A 15,547-nucleotide genomic window follows, 5' to 3' on the forward strand; every position below is an offset into this window, starting at 1 on the left:
ACATGTCAGTTCTCTCTGCGTTTGAAAATGGCCAGGGTGTTTCCTGAGCATCTCCTCCTCTCTGTGTCATCACCTGCAGTTTCTTTAACTATTTCTCTTATGATTCAATTATCACTGGTCACTGGCCTGACCAGCGTAGAGGCAAGGACAGTTATTTTCTCATTCATTCTGAACACTTTACTTTTGTAATGCAGTCTAGGTGAAATGGGTATTTTGGGTAATAGTGACACAGAATAGATTCCCATGGAACTTGAACACAACTCAAGTTCGAATTTGTGCTCTGACACATCACATTTTTTTTTCATCATATGCTTCAGTTGGCTTTATTTACATCTATGTACAGGGCATTTTATATTTTGATTTTAGCATATGTTTTCAACCTGTTGATGTAGTTTGGGGATTTGATGGAATCATTCACTATATTAGCTATCCTTTCTTGTTTCATGCTACCTTTACATTTAAGAAACGTGCTATCTCTGACTTCAGCAATCACCAACAAAAATACTTACCTGGTCGAGGCAACAGTAGAGCGGCAAGGAACTAGAGACCCTTCTGTACTTTAACAATGATTAATTTACTCGTACTGTTTGGTTACAATCATTTAACTATAATCATACCTATTATTAAATGTATGTATCTATGGTGTGATGAATCAGAAGAGTGGTTGCTCTTGATGGTGGTGGGGGAATGTAGAGGAGATGAACCAGAGAAAGGCACAAAGGAGCTTCTGGGGGTAAATGGGAATGTTTGGTATCTGAATGACATGTGGATTAGATAGGTGTATGCTCTTCTTCAGCAGAACTGCGGAAACCTTTCATTTAAGATCTGTGCATTTCATTGTCTTTAAATTGTATCTCGCTTGTAAAACAGTGTGTAAATTCAATTATTGCTTGGATTACCAATTATTAACAATTAAAGTCAGTTTTGCAAATTAAAATCTTGAGGTTTGGAATATCAAAATGGCTTTGTCAGTATTTGACAGTGATGAAATCCAAAGTAAGATGGAGAACTCAACCACTGTTTTGTATGAATTGCCTTTTAAATTCATCCTTTGAATAACACTTCTTTAGGGTGTGGGTGGGATGGGAAATAATTTTCTTTTGAGCAGTCGACTTGATATTCAAAAAAAGATGGATAATAACATTACTATATTTTGGGAACATATTTTCAATAGGTTTTGCTTTGCTCTAATTCTAAGGTTTTGGAAATCTGTAAATGGGTTATCAACATGCTATATTCAGTGAGTGTTTATTTAGAATGGAGAAAATTAGGTGTCATATTGTCTATTTTGTTCACTGAGTATTCTTTACATACCACTTCTCTGAAGGACTTCTCCTTTCCAAGGTGTGACAATCATGCCATAGTGTAAGAAATTATGAGCTATGATTATGTGATGGAACCACACGTTCATTAATAGAATGGTGGCCACGATAATAGAACATGACGCAAAGTAGAATGGCTGTTTTTCAGAGATATAACAAAAGTGCACAAATGTCCACTTTTCATTATGAGCTAATATCTTACAATTATGTGATACTTTTTATTCTTCACGACTTTTTTGCACGTGTTATATAACCTTATTCTTACACGACTTGGAACATATTTTGTTAGGATTAAGATCGTGTACATAGGATGGTGAAATAATTTGAGAAAGATCACACTAAGCTGTCAGCAGCACAGAGCCCAACATGGGGCTCGAACTCACAAACCATGAGATCATGATCTGACAGACTCTCAACAGACCGAGCCACCCAGGTACCGCACCCAGGCCCAGAGCCTGCTTGGGATTCTGTGTCTCCCTCTCTCTCTGCCCTTCCCCCACTTGTGCTCTCTCTCTCTCTCTCTCTCTCTCTCTCTCTCTCTTTCTCTCTCTCTCAAAAAAATATTAAAAGAAATTTATAAAAACAATAACTACGTTCTGAACAGGAGCTATCCTTAAGATTAAATTGTGCAATAAAAATAAAATGCTACGAGTAGTGTGTGGCCCATCATGTACAATAAAAACTCGTTGGATAAATTCACTTGAGGATAATGTGACCAAGTTTATTATATGATTGATAGTAATTCCACATATTTAGCACACAGTTTTAATTAGAATCTTTGCTTTCTGGGGGTGCCTGGCTGGCTCAGTCAGTAGAGCATGTAACTCTTAATCTCAGGGTGGTGCGTTCAAGCCCCATGTTGGGCATTGAGCCTACTTAAAAAAAACCCAACAATATTAAAAGAAGAATCTTTGCTTTCTGCATTTGGTAGGTTTTCTGAGTTCTAGTATAAAATGTTTGGAAACTTGTAAGGTGATGGGCTATTAGCAAAGCATCATGGTATTGGGGAAAAAGCTGCATGTTGTTACTGGTTGACCTCTATCAGAAGCTTAACCACTTTCTGCTTGAGTAAAGTGGGATGGGCCCCCCAAGCCCCCACTCTACTAGGATATATTTGGCCCAACAAAATACATGGGATGTTATTTGCCCTTGATAAGGGCAGATTTTATTATTTCCCTTATCTCACTGATATCTATTTTATTACTTCCTTTCTATTTAATGGAAAAGTTTTTAAGTAACATGAAATTATACGTACTTTTTGAAAAAATTTAGAAAATTTAGGAAAGTATAAAGGAAAGCAAGCAAAAACTTACCTTAATGAAAGATGGGCTATTTCTAATGTAATAAGATCCAATTTTAAAGTAAAAATGTCAATCTCATTTTTAATAACTCATTTACCAAATCTTTTTTTCTTTTATTAGTGCATTAATCTAGCAAACAGTGATTGAATGACTGCTGTGTGTCAGGTACTATTCCAGGAGTTGGAGATAGAGCAGTAAACTAGGCAGAATCTTTGTTTTCATGGAGCTTATGTTTTTCTGAGGGGAGTATACAATAAACACATAAACAAATATAAAATATGATGTGAGATGGTGATAATGCCCCATGACTGAAATGTAAAGCAGGTACGTGGGTTCAGAATGATGGCAGTCCTTTTTCAGAGAGAGAGTGGCCAGAAGAAGTCTATCTGAGGATGTGAGAAAGCAAGTTAAGTGAGCATCTGGTTAAGGGAACTCTAAGCGCAGGAACAGTAAATTCCCACCAGGTCCAGCACAAAGCCTAAAAACCTGACAGAGACTGGATATCTAGCTCTCTACAATACCATGATCTAACTTTGATATCATGGTACCCATTATTCTGCTTGTATCCCTAGCTTAATTAAGGCTTTCATCTTATGTTAATCTTTTTGGGTTTTTTTTTTTTTTTTTTGCATGTGTAAAAGTCCTTTTATAACCAAACCCTCAACCACTGGGAGGAAGCACTGCTCCAGAGAATGTTCAAAATAGAAAACTGCTCCAATTCTAAAGTGTGGGCGTCTAGCAGCAAGTAGAGGTTTATAAGAGGCTGCTGAGCAGGGAGGGAAGATTTCCTGAGTCATGTCTTTATGGTTTAATATCATTCTGTTTCAAATGAATTATGATAACAGCAGATGCATTTTTTCAAATTCAACTATGAAAGTATGTTTCAGGGAAGTAAGAATGGTTTTTTGGGTTATCCATATTTTTGGCTTTTATTATAAAATGCTGAGCTGACTTTAGTAGTCACAGAGCAATTAAATTGCCGTGAAAATTATTCCCAGACTCTTCTAATCAAATATTTCATTTATCTCTTATAAATGCTGAGAAGATCCCAGAAATGCCTTTTTGAAATCTAAACAAATTCAAATTACTGTTTCTAGTCTTATGTATCTAAAAGAGAATAGTATTTCTAATAGAAAAAGATAATAAATAAAGGTGATTTTAAATAAAATACCAATAGGTATAAAGTTAATTTCAACCAAGTTATACTTTCTAGAATATCACATAACTCTCAATGATTGTTGAGCTCAGTAGTGCTCACCAGCAGTAACATGACTTCTGAATAGGTAAAATTAAATCATGGTCAGCACAGCTTTAGTGTTATGTAGATTTCATATTGTGTTTTATTTCTCTGGAATTGGTAATGGAAACTTGACTCATTAGAACAATCAGAAAAACAAAGAAACAAACAGTGTGTTCTCAGTCCACCCCCAGTCACCATTCGCATTATGCATTTAGCATACCTGTCTTACTTTCAAGTTTTTCTCTTGAGGGAATTAGGATTAGTAAAACTATCCGTACAATCATAAAGTAAAAGAACCTGAAAAATCCATCTGCTTTCCTTCCTTCCTTCCTTCCTTCCTTCCTTCCTTCCTTCCTTCCTTCCTTCCTTCCTTCCTTCCTTCCTTCCTTCCTTCTTTTTCTTTCTTTCTTTCTTTCTTTCTTTCTTTCTTTCTTTCTTTCTTTCTTTCTTTCTTTCTTTCTTTCCTTCTTTCTCTTTCTTTCTTTCTTTCCCTCTTTCTGTCTTTCTTTCTCTCTTTCTTTCTTTCTCTCTTTCTCTTTCTTTCTTTCTTTCTTTCTTTCTTTCTTTCTTTCTTTCTTTCTTTCTTTCTTTCTTTCCATGTTTATTTATTTATTTCAAGAGAGAGCACACACAGTTTAGGGGCAGAGAGAGATGGAGAGACAGAATCCCAAGCAAGTTCCATGATGTCAGTGCAGAGCCCCACACAGGGCTCGATCTCATGACCATGACATCATGACCTGAACCTAAATCAAGAGTCTGACACTGCACCACCCAGGCATCCTCATCTGCTTTTACTTCTAAGCAACTCCTTCTTTCTTCTTTTTGCTTAACAAACATTAAACCCATTTTTTCAAACCATCTCAACACCCTTTATACATAAATCCAAATTCCGGCTGCTGGGTTAAAATGAAAGACATAGAAAAGCTGGACTTTTAGGGGTTAGTTTGTCCACAGGGTTTATATGATAATAAAGTAGCTTTTCCACTGAAAACTTCTTAGTAGTATTAACTAATTATAGTTGAGAAGAGAAATGGTAACATTTCTTCTTTGGCAGCATTGACAACTGATGGCCTGTGACTTATCTCAATAGTCTAGAATCAGAAATTTGTCTGTGGAAAAATGGATACTTGGGAGCCTTGCACATCTGTGATTTATGTGGCATTTGACTATAGTTTTCCAAGCTGTGATAGTTCACAATTTAAGCACTTCTCATCACCACTAAGCAACTCCAGAAAATATAGCATCTTTTAATTTGAGACCTCTCATTTGGCCATACATGGAGATGTCAGGAGAGTTTTGTGGTGACCACGTGCCACAGGCATCTAAGGATATGGTGGAATTGGAATGAACCCGTCCATGTCACTGACAACATGTGTTATGTATTGTTATGGTTCTGGTCTCTAGATTTTAATTTCTTGGTGACAGGATCTATATTTGGGGAAAAAGAATTGTCTGGGCTAACTTTCTGTGTAATAATCGTTTGGATTAAATGATTATTTTCCATGCAAATCTAAATAAGATGCAGAGACTGTGGGTGCCAAGGATTTCTGTGTGAATCAGGGGGTAGGAATAACAAAGGAGGCTGTTCTGTGTTAGTGGTAAGAAAGCATCTCTTGGAGGCTAACACATATACATATTCGAATCAAGATTCAGGTAAATGTACTGGTTAAATGGTGGTCACCTGAAACCATTACCAACAATCAGATGTGCAACCCTGCAGTCCACGTGGCAAACATGGGGGGCGGGGGTTGGAAGAAGTCAACTGCTCTGATTGCTTGAGAACCGCAGACAATGCAGCAATCTTCTCCTCGAAGTTGTTCTGGTAGAAAATAGGCCTCTTTCAAATCCGTGGTCTCAATCTCGTCCAAACCTGGAAGTTACCTTTCACATATATTTTTTCTTATTGCCTGCCTGCTTTTTGGTTTATGCAAACAGCAGTCAAAGAAAAGGTTATAGACTCTCAGAATGAAAACCAAACTTAACTTCTGCCTGGAAAATGCCACTCAAGAAAAAAAAATTGTTACTTATTTGCCACCTCACAAGTGTACTATTTGAGCACTACCCTTTACTATATGTATTTTTTTCATATATGGATAAGATAATAAGTTTTAAAAGGGATTTCACTTTTCACAGTGATTACTAGTGGCTTGATGATAATTGCGGGTTGGTCTGCACAAGACCATCAAGAGTTTTTGGGGGTCATCCTTTAAATATTTTCCTTTTCTTTATTGGTTTGCCTTCCAATCATGTAGATATTCCAACAGATTATACTCTTCAATTAGAGCTGAGAGTTTTATCTCATCCCATCTTATTTCCATTTCCCTTTCTCCTGATGTACGTGTGTGTGTGTGTGTGTGTGTGTGTGTGTGTATTTATTTATTCCCTGGTATATACCCTGAGACTCTTAGGGAAAGGAAAATTATTTGCTAGATTCTTAGGCCTTTGCCTGAGGCAAAGTTCCATGAGCATACAGGAAGTAAAGACCACTGTTTTGAAAGAAAAGTAGACAATTGTTCTTTTGAATCCTTCCTGCCTGTTGTAGGAACTGAGAAGTGAGAAACAGCAGTTAGACTGGAGAAAATAAATTGGAGCAGTGTCAGGAGGTTGCTTTGGTACAGCTGCTCATGCTCAGTGAAGGAATGAGTGTACATGCAATTTTACTGGAGGACAAATGAATGAGAAGTCAAACACAGAAGATGTAGAAAGAGGGTGATGCCTTTTTGAAAATGATAATTTAAAAGAAAATTTTAATGCTTATTTTTTAGAGAGAGAGAGAGAGAGAGAGAGAGGGAGAGAGAGAGACAGTGTGAGCAGTGGGAGGGGCAGAGAGAGGGAGACACAGAATCCGAAGCAGGCTCCAGACTCTGAGCTGTCAGCACAGAGCCCGATGCGGGGCTCGGACCCACAGACTGTGAGATCATGACCTGAGCCAAAGTCGGACATTTAACTGACTGAGCTACCCGGATGTCCCGAAAATGATCATGTTTGTCACTAAATTGTTTTTGTGATTACCTCAAACATAATTGCTTTTTGTGGATTTTGAATAATGATTTTTTTATTCAAATGGGATGAAGGAATGGGAAGTGTATCGGCAAATACATGCTTCTTCCCCAGATGAAATTTTTCTTAAAATGAGGTTAAAACAATCCTCCTCATAAGCATTATGAAAGCAAAGCTATGAAGTCCTTGGTTTGAGGGTAGGATTAGGATGCTAGTCACCACTTACATGCTTTCATGTAACTCATTTATCGTAGGGTTCTTTCACATTATTATAAAAGTTAGAGCTTATTGGTGTGACAGTTGAGAGGACTTACTGTGTCCCAGAAGGACCTGCCTTGGATGTTATCAGAGCTACCACAACTCATCCTTGGTACCTCATTTGAAAGCATTTTCTGAGAAAAGTAAACTTTCATTTTTAAAATCTGTCAGTTTGAAATGCGTCTGTCAGGACCTTCCCTATGTCTGTAAGGAAAGAGCCAGAACAGTGTTGATGCTATTCTTTCTAATGTCATTACTTTTCCTGTCACGTTTCCAGTCTGGTTTTGACCAACTGGATATTATATCTGTTTCCCCAGGTGTTGTGTGTATTGACTTAAGGGCTTTTCTTTTGCTAGGAAACAATGTCATGAGAACCATCCATGGGGTGGGAGAGATGATGACCCAAATGGTACTCAGTAGAGGCTCTATCTTCCCCATGAGTGTGCCTGACGTTCAGCCCAGCATCCACCCCAGCAAGCAAGGAAGCCCTGTAGAGCCTGAGGACGTGACCGTGATGGACACCAAACTGAAGATTATTGAGATTTTACAGGTATGCTGCATAATGGAAGCAAAGTGACAAACACCTAATTGAGCTTCTTGGTTTAACTTTCTTACAGACTTTGTTCCACATCACTGTGGAAATATTCTGAAATGCTATTGATCTAATTTATTTCTTTTAAGTTAATGACACTATTTAACATATTAATTACATTTGTTCATTTCCATTAAATGTATTAATGGTGATATCTAACGATTGTGGAGTGCTTTGAGGTTGACAAAACCTCTTTCGTATGCATTTTCTCATTTAGTATTGACCCTGATTTCATTTTACCTTCATTTAAGGATTTCAGAGCAGGCAAACTTGAGACTGAATTCTAACTCTATTTCTATTTTTAATTGAATTGGATATGTAATTCTGGGTATCCAGGTTTATCACTGTAGCAAGAAACTGAAATGAAATTTTATTTATTATTAGCAAAATGTTAATAATTGGTTTTTGTATTTTATATAAGTGACTATCTTTGTGCTTTTGAGGCTAGGAATAATATATATATTTAAAATTAACATAGTCTAATACCTAGCTCTGTGAATTTAAAGGAGATAAATTATTATTTTATTCCCCTTGGTTTAGTGAATAAATTCCCTATTACTGTAGCTGTGAATTCTTATATATTTTTTCAAGTTTGGAAAGTAGTTTTATGATACTTTAATTATAGCATTTATTCCAGATTTGGAGAATGGAGCCTGGAGTTTTCAAGGGTCTATTAAGATTCTGGATACAATTTACTAGGTCTTTCATCATAATTTAATGTAGACTGAACTACCAGAAGTGGGTTAGTAGTCCTGGAAGGGTCTGTACATTTTTATTTAAAGTAATTAGATTTATAATCATAAAGGGTTTCACATTTCCTCCAGGAATTCCAAAGGCTGAATCCTGAGAAATATTGGCAGGCCTCCCAACCCTGTGTTCATGACCCTGAAAAATCACTTAGTTCTCCTTTTCTTAAACTGAGAAAGGTAGTGATCACCTGACCTGCGGATCTAATGGGCCCATAGCTTAACATCATCCTACTCACTGGACAACCTGTAAAATATGTGACCTCATTTTAGCCCCAGTTACAGAAGATCAGCGTTTGAAAAACATTCTCTAACAGCTCAAAAATGATGAGATGGAGATACTACTGCGGTGGGACAGATTAGGGCTGACCTTTCTTTGCTGCCTCTTTCGGGCTTTTAATGTATTTCTTGTTGAAACTCTTTCCTCACTCTGATTTTTGTGTTCCGTGTCTGGGTCTGCTTCACTCTGTCTGCGCTCCTATGTGCTGCTCTTGAATACGTTTCTTTCTTAGAACACCTCTTCAAGAATTTCTTTGTAGCTACATTCCTTACGCAAGTCTCCTGCTTCCTGCCAGCTCTTCCTCCTCACAGGGTCTTCCTTTCTTTTCCCCCATATTTTATGTATCTCTCTTTTTATTTCTCTCTCTCATTCTCTCTCTCTATCTTTGGCCCTCTCTCAACTATCTTTCTCTGCATTTGTTTTTATTCTTCCCTTTGCCCCTTTCCTACCTTCCATTTATGTTTCACAATTAAATATATTGGAAGATGAAAGTTTTTATTTTGGTTCTATTTATAAATAAAATCTAGGGGTGCTGGGATGGCTCAGTGGGTTAAGCGTCCAACTCTTGGTTTTGGCACAGGTCACTATCTCATGGTTTGTGATTTCAAGCACTGCGTCGGGTTCCGTGTTTACACTGCAGAGCCTGTTTGGGATTCTCTGTCTCACACTCTCTCTGCTCCTCTCCTGCTCACTCCCTTTCTCTCTCTTTCAAAATAAATAAACATTTAAAAAAATAAAATACAAGTCTATGAGCACTAATCTTCAACGAAAATGTAATAAGTGTTTCACCAATTAGTGTCTTATTAATTTATTCTTTATGTAGTTTTTTTTTTTTAAAACACTTCCTTTCAAGCACCTGCAATCAGTTTCTGTCCCCACCCTTCTGCTCAAGGCTACCAAATCCAATGGCCCCCTCTCGGCCTGTTTTCCCACAATCTGTTCCCTGTTTTGAAATCCCCTTAACTAGAATCCATTCAACCTGTATGTATTGTAGCACTCACCACATGCTCGTAAAAGAGACTCTTTGGTGTTTGTTACCCTTCTATGTTATATGCTCTTCAAAGTCAGGTCTTATATCCTTGGCAACTTTTTTGTACCCTCAAGTACCTTTCTTAGTACCTGGCTTAGCAAATGTTTATTGACATGAAGCATGTTTGTTGCCCATAAGGAGCATAGACGGCTAGCAGAGGAGAGAGAGAGATAGAAACAGAGAGACAGAGAATAAATAATAGATGTATTAGGTAGCCAAGAGACAAATAGGTGTAAATAATGGGTTGGGTGAGCAAAAAAGAGAACAGTTGGTTTGGATTGGGGAACCAGGGAAAGCTTCTTTAGAAAAGGGATTTAAACTGGATCTTGGAGGGTATCTCAAAGGCTAGTTGTTCTGGGTGGAAGAGAATTTTCAAGGTAAAGTGGACACTGAACAAATGTGAGAAGGCAAGAAAGAAATATCCAGTGCTGTTGGAACAGAGCAGTGTGAGAGGGAGAATGCAAGAAGGGAGGGGGGAAGGACCAGGGAGGGAGGGGTGTGATACAGGAGTCACAGAAATGGTAGGAGATCAGGTCAGATGGTACCATACATGTCCGTTATTGGTTACTGTCCAAACGAGGCTCTTTTGAGAGTGTAGGGGGCACTAATAGTAATTTTACTGCAACAAAAGCTTAAACTAGGCTTATTTCAGGCAAGCTGGGATGGAAGGGAACCTCGTATTAAACCACTTCTTTATTGTTTCCCTTCTCCACTCAGAATTCTATAGCACATACTTTTTCTTTCTCTGATCTCCACTGAAGTCTGTGCAGCCTGATTTAGTTCTTGACACTTTTTTAACGTTTTTATTTATTTTTGAGAGACAGAGAGAGACAGAGCATGAGCAGGGGAGGGGCAGAGAAGGAGACATAGAATCTGAAGCAGGCTCCAGGCTCTGAGCTGTCAGCACAGAGCCCGACACAGAGCTTGAACTCACAAACTGTGAAATCATGACCTGAGCCGAAGTTGGATGCTTAACCGACTGAGCCATCCAGGCGCCCCTCGATAATTTTCTAATTATGTTAACCATGCTATATTTTGTTTTCCCAATTCAGGCATAGGCTTCTTGAGAGCAGGGATTTCAAGTGTTTGCATTCTTCATAGTACCCAGCACAGGCAGGAACCTTATTGCCTTATTCCCTTAGTGTCTCTCAACGTGTTAGTTAAGGAGGCAAGTTCAACAACATAATCCAAGGGAAAGCAAGCACCAATGAAGCTAATCCATGGTATATTTGGATGCTGCTTTCTCAGCTGTCCTTTTGTAGCCTAGATCCCAAACTGATTGTGGTAGAGCCAGAATCCACACTATAGTACCTGGAAGTTTAGCCTCTCTGTGTGTGAATGAAAATCACAGCACCAGCAGTCTCCTCCCAGAGCCAATGTTACCTCCGCAAAATGCTCAGTGAAATAGTCATCATTACCTCTTCATCCAGACTCATTGGATACCTTGGTCTGGAATATTCAGAGTAATCATGGGGGAATCGTTTTCTTTTTCCTAAAAAACTGCTTTGGGATTTTACTGACATTGGCTAATGGAAATGCATCACTCTTGTTAGCTTTATGGCTGATGAGCATGTATGCAACTGGAGTGTTAAGAGCTGAGATTTGTAATTAGTTCGTGTGAAATGTTAATAGTTACGTTGTTCTTGGTGCAATGAACTGTCGTTTTAAACATGATGCTAATAAAATTATGTTTTTAATGCTCCTTGTAGTTTATCCTGAGTGTCAGACTGGATTATAGGATCTCATATATGCTGTCAATATATAAGAAGGAATTTGGAGAGAATAATGAAAACGCTGAAGCATCTGCCAGTGGCTCTCCAGATACATTACTACCATCAGGTACCTCCTTTGTGACAATATTCACCCTGTAGCGTTCATATTTTAAGACATAGTAATATTTCTAGGAGACACAAATGCAGAAACCATATCCACCAATGACATGAAGGAACTGAGACAGAGCCTAGAACGTCTTGGAGGATGTTTGCAGTTACTTGGTGCTAAGTCCTCAGAATGCAGTTAATTTTGTAGCCTTCACAATTCGATGAGGGAGAGGTACTGTTTATGTGCCACTTTACAGATAAGAAAACCGAGGTCAGATGGGTTAAATTACTGGCTAAAGGTCACGAAAGTAGTGGAGGAGGGATTCCCTCAGAGGTCTCTCCAGTTTCAGGGCCTGAATCTTGTAAGCACCATACCGTGTTGGTGAAAGTCCAAGGGAGACTTTTTTGCTTGATCAAAGAGCAGTGTGAAATGTAGCTTTCGGGAAGAAAGGTGATTTTTAGGAAGCTGTTGCCCAGCTCAAGAACAAAGACATGGTATCTCCCAAAGGTCTGAATGAGGGTGGTGATGTGTGTGTGTGCGTGCACTTACTTTGCATGGTTATGAACTGGTACCATATGTCAATTTTTCACATTTAAAAATGTAAGAATGAAAACCACTCTTATCTCCGTGTGTAGGAGCATAGTGAAGAAAGAGCGTAAGAATTACTGTAAAAATTTTGTGACTGTAGAGAATACCTTATGAAACCTAAGAAATACTACATTTCCATGTTTCTGAATAGGTCAGGCCAGTAACAGCAGTCTAGAAACTACTGTATTAAAGATTTAGCCAGGTAACTGAATTCTTTTTCTGAGGATCAGATTTGTGTACAAATATGAAATGTTCTTCTAATCGCAACCAGTATGAAAGTGTCAGGGAACCTCCTCTTTTTTCCCTGTCATTCGATTTGGCAGGAATGATTCTGTGATTGTAAGTGTGTAGTTAAAATGAGTGGTAGACCGGGGCGCCTGGGTGGCTCAGTCGGTTAAGCGTCCGACTTCAGCTCAGGTCATGATCTCGCGGTCCGTGAGTTCAAGCCCTGCGTCGGGCATCTGGGCTCTGATGGCTCAGAGCCTGGAGCCTGCTTCCGATTCTGTGTCTCCCTCTCTCTCTGCCCCTCCCCCATTCATGCTCTGTCTCTCTGTGTCTCAAAAATAAATAAACGTTAAAAAAAAATTAAAAAAAAAATGAGTGGTAGACCACTCAGCTCTCTGACTCCTTAGAACCATCCAGAAGGCAGCATGCCTCTGTAGATGGGTTAAGTTTGCCTACGTGAGAAGTCACTTCTGGTACATTTGCAACAGTATTGTTTTTATGTTTCCCGGAAGTATAGAACCCCAGAGGGCCATTTCCAGGAGTCACGTGGCTGAACCAGAGAGCCTAGCTGGCAGTTGCATTGACAGTATCATAAAAATTATTGGCTCTCAGAAGCCAGACTTCTGGAAATAGAAGCTCCAAGTGTCAGTAAAGTATGGGAGGGAACCCTCAGAAAACCAGTTCTTTCTGATTTACCTGATCTCTTTCATTGGTTGAGTCTGGAAGAGAGAGCTTTCTGGGGAGAATTCTTTTTCTTTCTTTCTTTCTTTCTTTCTTTCTTTCTTTCTTTCTTTCTTTCTTTCTTTCTTTCTTTCTTTCTTTCTTTCTTTCTTTCTTGCTTGCTCTGCTTTGTTTTGTGCTTCGGAGATGAGAAATAAATAATGTACTTATTTAAATGTGTTATTTTAAGAAAGATATCTTCAAAATATTGGTGGTGAGGATGGGTGAGGAATCACGATTGGTTCGCATAAGAAAATTAATGTCCCATAAGAAGAAGGGATGGAATTGTAGAAGAGGAGCATTCTGAAAGGACCATGTTGTTTGGAAATGTGTGTGTGTGTGTAGCTGATGCATATATATATGTTTATACAGGTGATGCAACTTTGTAAATGGTGCTTTCTGATCTAAATATATCTTTGTAGCAATATATGTTTCAAAATGTAAACTTTGTTTAAAACGTTGATATGTAAGTGAAATTATATTGCGGCTTTTTAAACGATTGACTTTTCCTGGCAGGAAGGAATGAAGGCAAAATATTTTTAGGTGTGCTAATATCAATATAAATATTGTGACTCCTAATTATGATAAGATAAAGAATGGATTTTACCCTTTGTCTTTGTAGCGATTGTTCCTGATATAGATGAAATCGCAGCTCAGGCAGAAACGATGTTTGCTGGAAGGTATAGTAACACGTCTGTGGCTTTATCTTGTGAATACGATTTTTGCTTAGAATTTTATTGATACTTTGCTATTGTTTACCTCCCGATATTTATTTAATTTTAGATCCTTTATTGTTGGCAACATAATTTCTGCCAGAAATGAAGCTGCTAATTTACTGTAGAAGAGGAAAGCCTAGCTTTTCTTTTAGGTAGGCCAGGGGGAAAAAGACAAGAGAGATGAGATCAGTGTATTGAACTTTTCCCTGAATTCTTTTTGCTTTTCTTTCCTCAAATAATGACAGCACGCGAATGCCCTTTAAGTCCCTTGGTATCAGTAGCGCTGTGTCTTGCAAAACATCGCTTGCCTGAATCTAAAAAAATTTGAGGCAAGGAAGTAACTTCTTTCAATGTTATCATTAACTATTTGTGAGAAATAAAGCTATTTGCTGCCTGTTGGAAATATCCATGATTAAAGAAAACGTGCCTCTGGCATGGCTACCCTCCTTTGTTACTGGGAGCCCCGACGTTTATTGTTTTAAAGTTGCTTCTTTCCTTTTCAGAAATGAAAACTAATAGCAGTAAAAAAGAAAAGTAAAGGGAAAAAAAAAATGAACCTGAAATGTCTAAGCTACAACTTACTGAGTTTCTAGCATTCATTTCTGTTATAGGTTTGCCATGAGAAACTAAACAAATTTCACACTAAGCCCTTTGTTGCATTTTCTTTGGTTAGAAAGACAAACAAGAATGAAGAATCAAGGGAACCAAAAAGGATTTTTATCTCTAGTGAACATTTGGTTCAGCTTTGTTTTCATGTTGTTTTGGTGGATTTTGTTGTTGTTATTGTTGTGTTTTCCTATTCAAGTACTTCATTATTCCTGAGAAGAGATAGATAATGAATCAGTGTATGATTTTTCACCTTGAAATAAATGGACCTCTTCCTCCAGTGCGGTCTTGCCCAGTGTCTGAGTATAGCAAATACCCAGAGCAGCTCTGGTGATTGTGTCCACATGTGTGTGTGTGGGTGTACGCCCTTGTCCTTTTCCCAGCTGTCACTACCTGTCGTGGAGGGGTCTCTAGGGTTCTGGGGAAAGTCAGCTGTTGCTGTACATCCCTCCTAGTATCTCTTCTCAGTACTAGAGTCGAGATTTTTTGGATCGATTTAGATTTCTAGCCTTTGTCTATGTCGAAGTGAGCAACTCATCCTGGTTGGCCTCGTACCTTCCCAGTACGAGCTCTGAAAAGTCTTCCGTTCTGGGAACCCCCTCCATCTCGGACATATTTGGAGGGTTGGTCACCCCTGCTTTTCGTGGACACATAACACAGGCTTTTCTTTGTGCTTTGTTTCTTGATCAGTTACATGAGGGGGGAAGAAAAGTGTAAAATTATTTTGCTTTTTATTTTCCAGTTTTTTGGGGAGGAAAGGAATATATAGCTCTGAGAATGTATACATAATTTGAATACCACTTATGAATAGATTTTATGTAAATATAAGTTATTGTAGAATCATTGTTGGTTTTATAGAAAGGAGAAAAATCCAGTTCAACTTGATGATGAAGGAGGCAGGACATTTTTACGGGTCCTCATTCATCTGATCATGCACGACTACCCGCCTCTGCTATCAGGGGCCCTGCAACTACTGTTCAAGCACTTTAGCCAGAGAGCCGAAGTTTTACAGGCATTTAAACAGGTAAGATTGAGTAGCCCCTCAATGGTGCCAGAGCGGAAGCTCCGAAAATGTTGTCTATAACATCCAACCTGACTTCAT

At 38.4% G+C, this 15,547-nt stretch overlaps 1 protein-coding gene across 5 annotated transcripts in view; it reads left to right on the forward strand.

Moving 5' to 3' along the window:
• Positions 1-15,547, forward strand: part of ITPR2 (inositol 1,4,5-trisphosphate receptor type 2) — a 493,421-nt gene that overhangs the window by 176,929 nt on the left and 300,945 nt on the right. For all 5 annotated transcript variants that reach the window (XR_009265827.1, XM_058743294.1, XM_058743295.1 and 2 more), the window contains 4 exons: positions 7,478-7,671; positions 11,479-11,608; positions 13,746-13,803; positions 15,304-15,469. Coding sequence is in view for 4 of the 5 variants with exons in the window: in XM_058743294.1 (XP_058599277.1) it covers positions 7,478-7,671; positions 11,479-11,608; positions 13,746-13,803; positions 15,304-15,469 (548 nt within the window). In the remaining variant the exon portion in view is untranslated. The remainder of the gene's footprint in view (positions 1-7,477; positions 7,672-11,478; positions 11,609-13,745; positions 13,804-15,303; positions 15,470-15,547) is intronic.

Source organism: Neofelis nebulosa, chromosome 8 (assembly GCF_028018385.1).
Source record: "Neofelis nebulosa isolate mNeoNeb1 chromosome 8, mNeoNeb1.pri, whole genome shotgun sequence".
Lineage (NCBI taxonomy): Eukaryota > Metazoa > Chordata > Mammalia > Carnivora > Felidae > Neofelis > Neofelis nebulosa.